Genomic DNA, 11,600 nt, shown 5'->3' with positions numbered 1-11,600 from the left:
GTAAGTGCTGTGATTGCAAATATAATGTGGGTACAGTAAGCTCTTGCAGTCACGTGATATTTTGGGGTTAGAGTCAGGCAAGTACAGGAAATATTTTTCTATTGGTCACTAAGCTGCATCCTCTCCAGGCACAATTTTATCTCAGGAACTTGAAAAATTGGTGAAACAGCTCTCAGTTCTTGCAATAATAATTGTTCCCTACTTTAAAACTCTGCATTTTTTAACCAATGAAATAACGTGTTCTAAAGTTAATTATTATTATTTTAATTGTGACAACATTCTAGTGGGCAGGGAACATTTCATGCTCCTTTTGTACTTTCTGAAGTGCTTATTTCAGTGCATCCCACCAGATTAACTCAATATATGATAATACTACTAGTCTTGCCACATCTGTTCTTTGAAAATTTTTGATAGCACAAGATCACAAAGGATGTTTGACTTTCTCTCAAGTCAAAATCAATATTTTCAAGTCTCACTGGAACTAATATCAAATTTTCAAACAGCCCTGTCCAATACTTGAAACACCTAAAAATATCTGAATTTTGCATCAGTTAAGTATTCCTAAACTATTTCCATGAGGAATGAAGTACTCAAGCCTAAAACAACTTTGACATTATTATGTGTTCCACAGTCATTTCTGTTGGAGAAAAAAAGTATTGAAATGGAATATCTCTATGAAAAAAATACACCATTGCTTTAGACTACTACAACAAAACCCATTCCTTTGTCACAGATATCATTTTTGTTGATAGGATAGGATACATTTAGTATTTACATTCCAAAACATGCTTTCCTCATGACCTCCTCAGAAAAGTAGCAGTCAAAACATAAAAAGGAATCTACTGAAAATTAACAGTATACATTCCATTAGTGAACTTGGGATAATCATTAGGATTGTCACCATAGAATAGGATGAGCCAAACTCTCCCTTTACAACCCTGCAGAGGCTCATCATAAAGACATCTAGAATATCTTACACAAACCTGCACAACCTATTTTATAATGACACTTAAGCGCTTACCATGTGCCAAACACTGTAATAAACGCTGGGGTAGATACAAGCAAATCAGTTTGGACACAGTCCAAGTCCCGCATGGGGCTCACTCACAACCTTAATCTCCGTTTTACTGATACGGTAGACTTGCCCAAAGTCACACAGCAGAGGTAGTGGAGCCAAGATTAGAATTCAGGTCCTCTGACTCCCAGGCTCACCCTCTTTCCACTAGGCCACGATGCTTGCAAAGGAAACACAGGTCTGGGCACTTAAGAACCTTCCAAACTCCAGAGGCTTCTGGAACCCCATGGAAATCTTCCCTTTAACTTGGCCTCTAAATTGAGGAGAATCCACAGTGTTGGGGGATGGGGGGAATAAAGGTGACAAAGTGAAGAGGGAAGGGATATAAGATATTAGCCTCTTACCTTCTGTTCTACCCTGATGTTTAACTACCTGTTTCCTTCATAGATCTTGGCACACAGATGATGGTGGGGGGTTACCTGGGCATGCTGTAGGGGCAGTGTGGCTTAGTGAAAAGAATGTGTACGTGGGAGTCAGGAAGCCCAAGAGCTAACCCTGGCTCTGCCGCTTACTTGCTGTGTGGCGTTTGAGAAGTCGTTTAACTTTTCTGTGCCTCATTTGTTAAATGGGGATTCAATACATGTTCCCCCTTCTACTTAGACTGTGAGCTCCATGTCAGACCAAGATATTTCTGACCTGACTACCTTGTATCTACCCCAGTAGTTACTACAGTACTTAGCACATTCTTGAAAGAGTTACTTAATGTCTCTGAGCCTCAGTTTCCTCATCTGGAAAATGGTGGAAAGATACCTGGTTTTCCTTCCTTAGACTGCGAGCACTGAGTGGGAAAGGGACTGTTCTTTGTATCTGATTCCAAGCCCAAATTTTGGCACAGAGGACGCGCTTAGTGAAATGATTGAGACAGTCGCTGAGAGACACACAGCAGGAAAGGCAAACTAAAAGTAAAATGGAATAATTTTAATGAGTTCTTTTAATTTGTGCATTGGATTCAAACAGAAAACTGTGTGCACTCAACTGTTATCACAATGTGGTCAAGAAGTCTGTGTCTTTCCATTTACACACAATTGTTCATTACAGTTATGTTCTCAGCCTAGGGGAGGCCAGGGGTGTAACATGGTAAGCAGTGTTGGTAGTGCACCTAGATTTTACACTATCTACCTTGAAAATATTTCTCTTCTATGACTCCGTGTTCAGGATAAAAATAGCTTTCAGCAAACGTTGGCTGTGCCCGGGCACTACCACGCTTGCTTGGCATCACACCCCTGGCAGGAACATGTGTTCTTAGTCTGATAAAAAGTATTACAAAAATTTCCATACAAAAACTATTTTCATAGAAATCTTGCATTTCCACAAATAAACCTGAACATTTTTTTTGAAAAACTGCTCAAGGATTTTGCTCATGGAACACTGTGACTGGGTGGATGAATGCAGTCCACGTGGAAGTCCCCCCCGTTCCCACATCTCGAAGGGGACCAGACGCGCTGCTCCCGTTAGCGAGCTCTGCGCGGCTCCGCTGAGTTCAACCAGCGGCAGGAACAAGGGTTCTGAAACCTTAGAATGCTAAAATGCAACCCTTCCATCTTCCACGTAGAGCGCCCCCATCTCCCGGCCCCGTCTTCGCTGTCTAAACCCACGGTAGTGTCTCAAAGTTTACAGGCTGCAAGATGCAATTCTTTCGTGGGGGAAAAGTGGGTTAGCTTTGGAGGATTCTCTGATTTCCTGCCTTGGATAATGTAAGAAAACCATTATTGCCTTGGTGACCGGCCTTGTCGAGCCAGGGACACAGACAGTTCAAAATCAAGACTGGAGTCCCCTTCTTGCCGTGGATTCAGGTTTGCTTTGCTTGATAAAATTCATGCTCAGTGAGAACATGATCTGTTGGTGGTCCACTGGGACCCACATCCCACTACCTTTATTGTCTGGGGCATTTGGAAGAACATGTTGGCGTCTCTGGGTACACTATGGTCTGAGTACTTTTTGTTTTTTGTAATGACTCCTTTGATAGTTACCATGTTGGGTGGGTTGACTCTCCATTTCTTGGATCCTGTCGAAGTGCTGAAGGAATCTGAGGTTTCTTACGGGATTACGTTTGAAACTGGCCGCCAAACTCCCATGGAACATTCATTCTGAAAAGTGTTGGAACCCATGATAACCCCGTGTAAATACCTTGGTTGATCCATGATGCTTTCGATTAGAGTCCAACCATCGCAACTGCTTAACACAGAGTCTCTCGTTCGTAGACACAGCGGCATGAGGTAACTCATTTTAGTTTGCACAGGTTGCATATTTCCACAGGAAACATTCTCGCTAAGTTGTTTGGAAAAAAAAAAAAGAAAGACAGTTTGTGCTTGGGGTGTCCTTGGGCCCGGCTCTATGCCATGGTCTCTTTGCCTGGCAATCTTCTGTCATTGAACGTGTGCATGTTGATAACTTCTTCTGTCTTGACGATCGCAGGAGGCTGGGGTTTATGTTTGAACCGGCGCTGACACTTAAGTGACATCATCAGCTCCTCCAACATGGCACTACAGAAGGACCTCTGTGGGAGGAAAATGTGGGGAAGGGAGAAAAGAACATAGATGAGCACATCATCTCTAATTTTAGTGGTCTGTCTCCCACTCCTTGAAAGCACGGGTTTTCATCAACTCTTGTGCACTCCCAGATGCTTAGTACAGTGTTCTGCACTGAGTAATTGCTTAATAATAGAAATATTTGTGGTCTTCAAAAGCATTTACTATGTGGCAAACTCTCTACTAAGTACTGGGACTAGATGTGTCAATCAAGTGGGTCACAGACCCTATCCCACGAGGGATTCAGTCTAAGTAGAAGGAAGAATAGAGATTGAATCTCCATTCTAAAGTGAGGAAACTGCAGTACAAAAAAGTTAACTTGCCCAAGGTCACAAAACAAGCAAGTAGCAGTGCCAGGGATTAGAATCCAGGTCTTCTGACTCCCAGACCTGGATACTTTCCACAAGCCCATTTTCCTTCTCCTTCTCATTGATGCAATGAATGAGAGAGGAAGATGCAGTTCTCAAGACCAATGCATAGTCATTCCTCAGATGTGCCCCATCATCTGCCACGTTTTGGTCTGAAATTTTGCCACCAGCTCCCCTCTCTCAGATAGGTGTCCCTCCTAACTACAGTAACTGCAGATTTCACCTTATCTCTAAGAAAGATGTCATGGTATAGTAGAAAAAAACACAAGATTGGGTACTGATCCCAGCTCGGCTCCTGATCTGCTGTGTGACCTTAGGAAAGCCACTTTAATCTCTAAAGACCTCAGTTTTGTTATCTGTAAAAGGGAGAATAAGGTAACAGTTCTCCTCCCTCTTAGACTGTGAGCCTTCTATGGGACAAAGACTGTGTCCCATTGGATTACCTTGTATCTGCCCCAGCACGGATTAACTACTCAGTGTCATCATTAGTATTTTCATTTATCACTCATGAAGTGGAAGAAAACTTGGTTGGATGCTCTCTAGAGAATGGACTAGGTTTACGGAGTGGATACTGAGTAGCTGGTTTCTAAGAACATGTCTTTAAAGCTTGGGGTACCTAGTGATGCACTGCTTTTTCAGTTTGAGTGATTAATGATGCATCTCTTATTCCCTCAATGTAGCTGGTTCACAATGAGAAGCAGTGTGGCCTAATGGATAAAGCATGGACCTGGGAGCCAGAGGTCCTGGGTTCTAACGCTGGAGAAGCAGCGTGGCTCAGTGGAAAGAGCATGGGCTTTGGAGTCAGGGCTCATGAGTTCGAATCCCAGCTCTGCCACTTGTTGGCTGTGTGACTGTGGGCAAGTCACTTAACTTCTCTGTGCCTCAGTTCCCTCATCTGTAAAATGGGGATTAAGACTGTGAGCCCCACGTGGGACAACCTGATTCCCCTATGTCTACCCCAGTGCTTAGAACAGTACTCGGCACATAGTAAGCGCTTAACAAATACCAACATTAACCCCGGCTGCCACATGCCTAATGGGTGACTTTGGACAAGTCACTTAAATTCTCTGTGCCTCAGTTTTTTCAATTACAAAAAAGGAGAATCTGTACCTCCTACTTTATACTTGTAAGCCCCATGTGGCACAGGGTCTAAAGCAATGTGGCTTAGTGGAAAAAACATGGGCTTGGGAGTCAGAGGTCATGGGTTCTAATTCCGGCCCCGCCACTGATCAGCTGTGTGACTTTGGGCAAAATGCTTGACTTCTCTGTGCCTCAGTTACCTCATCAGTAAAATGGGGATTAAGATTATGAGCCCCACGTGGGACAACCTGATTACCTTGTATCCACCCCAGTGCTTAGAACAGTGCTCAGCACATAGTAAGTGCTTAACAAATGCCATTATTATTATTATTATTATTATTAATAAAGGTTGGCCTAGTTAACTTGTATCTAGCCCAGCCCTTAGAACAGTGCTTAACAATTACCACTAAAAAATAAAGAGTTCCAAAGTCTCAGCCAAGGTACCACTATCCTTTTATGTGGCTCCAGAAGAGCAAAGGTAACAAATGAGCATGAGTGTCCAGTGTGGTGGGCCACATTTAACAGCTCATTTAGTAACTTCTGAGAGGAATCTACAAATGCCTGAACAATTGAGGTGTGACACCTTCAAGTGAATCATTGAATAAATGGAGGAGCTGCGTGGCATAAAGGTCATGAGCCCGGGAGTTACAGGACCTAGGTTCTAATCCCAACTCAGTCACTTCTCTGCTGTGTGACCTGGGGCAAATCACTTTACTTTTGTGCCTCAGTTACCTCACCTATAAAATGGGTATTAAGAGTGTGAACCCCATGTGGGACATGGACAGTGTCCAACATGATTAGCTTGTATCTAACCCAGCACTTAGTACAGTGCTTGGCACATAAGCGCTTAATAAATACCATAAAAAAATTGAGAATGACTTGAGGGGAGTGGGATGCCTACGTACAAAAGTGATAGAAAATTGTGGGCAGTGTGGCAAGAGCAGTTTTGCAAGGACCTTTTGAGTGCTAATCTGGTGTCTCCCAGGGCAGACCTATCACTCGGTGACAAACGCTTGTTTCTTAGAAGAGTTCTTTCATTGGTCACTTCCCTATTCCTGCCTCAATGGTGCTGAGAATCCTCATTCATTTTCAGCTTGTACAGACTCCTGCACAAATCTGGAGACCATCCATCAGTTGAAAATCTATGCAGGATCTCTAGGAGATTTCCGAGTATCTGAAAATGAGGGCAAGAATAAGTAACTGCATACTCCCTTTAATGGAATGAAAGCCACAACTACCACTTGTGCTACATATACCAAGGTTGGGGACTTCCTCTTCCCTCCTCCACTGTCCCTCTCCTGCAAACAAGCATCGGTTGGCTCCAAGACTAGACCAGTGAATGATCTTCTGAAGATCTTAGATAAACAAATATACTTTGCTTTTCCTGTTTTTCTCTAACTTCTTGGTTCAAGAGTATGAAACTTGCTGTGTAAAAGGAGAAATTGGATTGTATTCAACCACCATGGGTGTGAGTTGGTCATCAGAAATCCTTAGTTTTGTAGGAACCTTTGAACAATCAGCATCTAACAGTGAGAGCAGAGGACCAGGGAGTGAGGAAGATGTGGAGAGAATCAGATCAAGAAGCATCATCTCTCTTCAGGTGAATTTTAGAAACATGGCAGAAGAGATGAGGGAAAGAGAGCAGCAGTTGCATGGCACTAATAGTGCTACTTGGCTTTCTTTTAATTTGCTAGATTCGTAATCCTCAAACCTGGACTGAAACTATATTCTTAGGCAAAAATTTTTGTTTAAAACAATCGAATGGGAGCCATTTCTTTTAAAGTAACTGAAATTAAAACATGAATTAATTTCAAATGAGAGCTCATAGATTATTCCAGTAAAGTTCTGGGTAGCGATCCCATTGCTAATCTCAACCTACTCTCTCTTCTACTCATTCCCAGGCACAACTCCAAAATGTCTTCTAAGGTGAGCTCCTTGAATAGGAAGCTGTGTATGTCTTAATTTGCTTTCTACAACAGACCAAGGAAGGTGGTATATATTATTGTAAACATTTTTGAATTATGATGCCACTAGTAATGGAAAAAGACTTAGGCTTTGAACAATGTAGTTTTGTCAGATGAAATATTCAGAAGAATGGTACCAAAGGCATTGATGATGTGAATAATTTGGTTATTAATCCAGGTGGTTCAGCTTCCAAACTCATTTGAAGCCACAACTAACTTTATCCCACAGTATTTTACTTTCAGACTACTGAAACAATGATTTAATGTGTATTAGGAGATCAGGAGAGCTCTTTTGTCAATGTATGCTTCTCAATGAAACCTGAGCTTGATTTTGCTTTTCTTCTTTTTCTAGAAGAATTCTGAAGCAGGCTTTACCAAAATTATTAATTAAATCCATACATAGAGAGAGAATGGCTAAAGAAAAAACCTTGAAATGAGATTAAAACCCTAGACTCATAGTATAGTTCTAAAAATGTTTGATGTTCATTTAGAGAGCCTAAAAATACTTCATTTAGTCATTGGTGATGAGTAGTTAGGAATCACAAGAAAGCCATATGTAATTAGCACAGTAGCAAGAAGCAGAGGGAACTGAAAGTTATGAAACTAAAACAGTTGATCAAAGACAGAGTGTAGGGCCAGTGATACTCTTCTGGCGTCTAATGACAGTTGAGTCCTGAATATGAAAAACTTTTTTTTGAGTTCTGGTAAAATTTTCAAATTGATCCCAATGTCAGTGTGGCATTAAGCATCTAGAAAACTAAAACATATATGCTGCATAGCTGCAGTTAGGTAGTAGAAGGAAGCAGGGTGGTATAGTGGAAAGAGGATAGGCCCAGGAGTTGGTGAACCTGGGTTCTAATCCCGGCTCCACCACTTGTCTGCTATGACACCTTGGGCAAGTCACTTAACTTCTCTGTGTCTCAATATCCTCATGTAAAATGGAGACTATGACTGTGAGCTGAACATGAACTGTGTCCAAACTTGCAACTACCTCAGCATTCAAGACAGTAACTGGCATATACCAAGCGCTTAACAAATACCATTAAAAAAATAGAGAAGCATGGACTAGTGAATAGATTTTGGGCCAGGAAGTAAGAGGACCAAAGTTTTAATCCTGACTCCTCCACTTGAATGCCCTGTGACCTTAGACCAATTACTTCTTGGTGTCTCCTCTGTTGAAATGGGAATGAAATAACAGTAATAATTATGGTATTTGTTAAATGCTTAATATATGCCAGGCACTGTACTAAGCACTGGGGTGGATACAAGCAAATCAGGTTAGACACAATCCCTGTCCCAAGTGGGACTCACATTCTCAATCCTCATTTTACAGATGAGGTAACTGAGGCCCAGAGAAGTGAAGTGACTTGCCCAAGATCACACAGCACATGAGTGGTGGAGATGGGATTAGAACCTATGACTCCTGACTTCCAGGCCGGTACTCTATCCACTACACCATGCTGCTTCTTCAATACCAACTAGAGAAATACCCATTCTCCTCTTCCCTTAGGCTGTGAGCCCCATAAGGGAGAGGGTCTGTGCCCAACCTGATTAACCTGTATCTACCACAGCACTTAATACAGTGTTTGGAACATAGTAAAACATATCAAATACCATTATTATTATTACACTAGGAATGAGTCATAATGTCATGAGATCAAAAACTGAATTTCATTAGGCATAAGTAAATCTTGTTCTCGATGTCCTATGAAAGAGCCCTACCCAATCAGTTGGAACCTATCTTATCTAGTGGGCAGCAAGCCAGACAATTGGACGGGAAATTCTTACGGCTTTCCATAACACTTAGTCTTTAATACATGCATGTGTCCATGTCCAAAAATTTTATGTGTCTACCTACCTTAAATGAGTGAACAGAAGCCTGATGGTTCCTTTTGAACTTAAAAAGCTCTATATAGCATGTTTAGAGAACAAAGTCATTAGAAGTCATGCAGGTACTACTTGGGTCAAAGTAACTGGGTGATGACTCCAAATGTTTTTTTATAGGATTAGAGAAATGCATTTAACCAACAGCACAATGTGATAGCAGTATGTGTGTGTTTTTGAATGAAATAATGTAAAATTGAAAAAGGTCATATTTTATCTCAACACAAAATATGGCCAGAAAGCATAAATTGATTTATGTCTAAGTCTTTAATCTTGCATTTAGCAAGGATAAGGCTACCTTCAAAATAGATAATTCCCCAAAGTATGTTCTGTTCTGAATCTTTCCCTGTAGTTCTTTCCTAGAGTTAATGGAAAATTGATGGTTGAATTTCAGTAGGAAAGCAACAGGTTTCCTCAGAAATTCATTACCTCCAGCCTAGTATGTCAGATGTGACTTGAAGTCTTGTTAAAACGTGTTAAACAGAAATCATGCCACATCTCTATGATGGTACCGTCAATGTCCGAACATCCGGTAGGACATATCAATCAAGCTCTTTGAAGTTACTTCAAAATGGATGCCCTACTCACAGCATCTTCCCTAATAATTTCTTCCACTGATGACACTTTCCTAGGAATTCTGAATGATGTATAGTAAGGACATGCCAATCCATCTGCAGTGACCCAAATTCAGAACTACAAATCCATGAAAAGTGTTGATATGAGGGCTACAGTCTCAACATTGCAGCCATGAATGGAGTATAAATTACAGAATTTCAGGTTTGACATGGAAGGAAAAGAACTGGTATTTTCTCAGACCACCTTTCTAGTTTGCATTTATGTAAAGGACCATATGATAATCTAAAAATCTTACTTGATATTGTTTAAAAGATTTACAGCAATTGACTTAAGAACATATGTAATTAAATGGTACTTTTCAAGGACAAAAATAACAGCTGCCCTCTAAGACCTTAGTTCCTGTTTAGGAAAACTCCCATAAGCTTGTAATCTCCTTGAGGGCAGGGACTATTTTTATTTACTCTAGAGTACTCTTCCACGTCATTACTGTACCCCGGGTTCAATAAATGTAATTGATTGATGTGAATTCAAGTCCTTCCTGGTAAATGCTCTTTACCGGTTCCATAAAAGCTGGGCTGAGTGCTAAATGAAATCTACATAAATGTGTTCCCAAGAACCAAATATGTTAACAAAACAATATGAATATTTTAACGTTATAAACAATGCAGTTGCATGTCAAATAGCAGTGTGAATCTATATCAATAAGAAATTATGACATTTTCTAGACAGATGTATATACTTAAAATCTTTAGTTAAAATTTAAATTACTTTCCCCATAGTATTTAGCACATCTAATCCAAATACAGGTGCTGAAATGTGCTTTTAGTATCAAATTCAAGCAGAAATTCTACAGTGATTTATGGTGTAGGGAAGAAGGCAGTAAAAGGAGGAAGGGGAGCCAAAATCAACTCTCTGTGCATTGTGAGATCACAATAAGAAATACCACCACTACAGTTCAGTAAAGCAATTGCAAAAGGGTGATCCATGGGGAGAGGGAGAGAGAGGTTTTTGAAAGTAGAAGCCTATGTGGGCAGGTAAAGACCTGTTCACGACCAACAATATTCATATTGTACCAAAAGATGCATTTGCCATTTTTCTTGAATCTTCGTTTTGGTGTCCTAATAGTCCTGAATTATTTTTTTTTAATGGTATTTGTAAAGCACTTACTGTGGGGCAAACACTGTTCTAAATGCTGTGGTAGATACAAGTTTAGAAAGTTGGACACAGTCCCTGTTTTATGTGGGGCTCACAGTCTAAAGAGGAGGGAGTAGGATTTAATCCCCATTCTGTTCAGGGTCAACCCTTCTACTGATTGCTACAAGCCAGGCTTGAGTTTTGGCTGAAGTTAGCCAATACTCCTTTACTTTATAACTTCCTGGAATCAGTTCCTCTCAGTGTCTCTTCACTGTCCTGGCATAAGCCATTGCTTGGCTAACATGCATTCATCATCTCAATAGGCCATTCTCCTCTCATGTCTCAGAAACAAAGCGTGTTGTGGATTAACACTGCTTCTGTGCCAGAGTACTGCTTTCTGTCTTGCACACTTGCTGTGTGAATCGCACAGACATCTCTTCAGTCACATTCACAATAAAGTCTTACTGTTTCATTGATCCCAATGTTTGCTGTGTCTCTAGTTCTCCATCCTCGCATTTATATTCATAGATTGTGAACCCCTTGAGGGACAGGGGCTAATGCCCACCTGTTTACCTTTTCCTGGTGCTTAGTACAGTGCACTGCACACAGTAAGTGCTTAAAAAATACTGTTTCTACAGATACCTTGTTTCAAGATAGCACTCTTATTTCTGAATTGATTTCATACTACTTGTGTCACTTTTGCCCTGACAACCATCCTTGTGAAGCAGGGAGAGGTAGGGATTGCTATCCCTGTTTTGCAGGTGAGGAAACTGAGGCCTCGGAGAGGTGGTGACTTGTCCAAGGTCACACAGCAAGAAAATGGCAGAGATGGGAATAGAATCTGGGCCTTCTACTATCTAGGCCCATGCTCTTTCCACTACATCACACTGCCTGTTATGTCTCAGTTTGAATGAGTGATAATCATATATTGTCTTCAAAATTGTACACTGACAAAATGTTAGAAAATCGTTTCCTTCTCCAACTGTACCTG

At 40.9% G+C, this 11,600-nt stretch overlaps 1 protein-coding gene across 3 annotated transcripts in view; it reads right to left on the bottom strand.

Annotated features, from left to right (window-relative positions):
* Nucleotides 1–1,972: 1,972 nt before the first annotated feature.
* GRIK2 (glutamate ionotropic receptor kainate type subunit 2) overlaps nucleotides 1,973–11,600 on the bottom strand; it is a 299,192-nt gene continuing 289,564 nt past the window's right edge. For 2 of the 3 annotated variants that reach the window (XM_029047234.2, XM_029047235.2), the window contains one exon: nucleotides 1,973–3,572. In XM_029047234.2, the coding sequence (XP_028903067.1) occupies nucleotides 3,408–3,572 (165 nt within the window). In that variant the 3' untranslated portion in view covers nucleotides 1,973–3,407. The remainder of the gene's footprint in view (nucleotides 3,573–11,600) is intronic. The other variant, XR_003753682.2, reaches the window with a different exon arrangement.

This window comes from Ornithorhynchus anatinus, chromosome 19 (assembly GCF_004115215.2).
Source record: "Ornithorhynchus anatinus isolate Pmale09 chromosome 19, mOrnAna1.pri.v4, whole genome shotgun sequence".
NCBI classification, from domain to species: Eukaryota; Metazoa; Chordata; class Mammalia; order Monotremata; family Ornithorhynchidae; genus Ornithorhynchus; species Ornithorhynchus anatinus.
The sequence above is the reverse complement of the archived record's forward strand: the minus strand, read 5'-3'. Positions and strand labels throughout refer to the sequence as shown.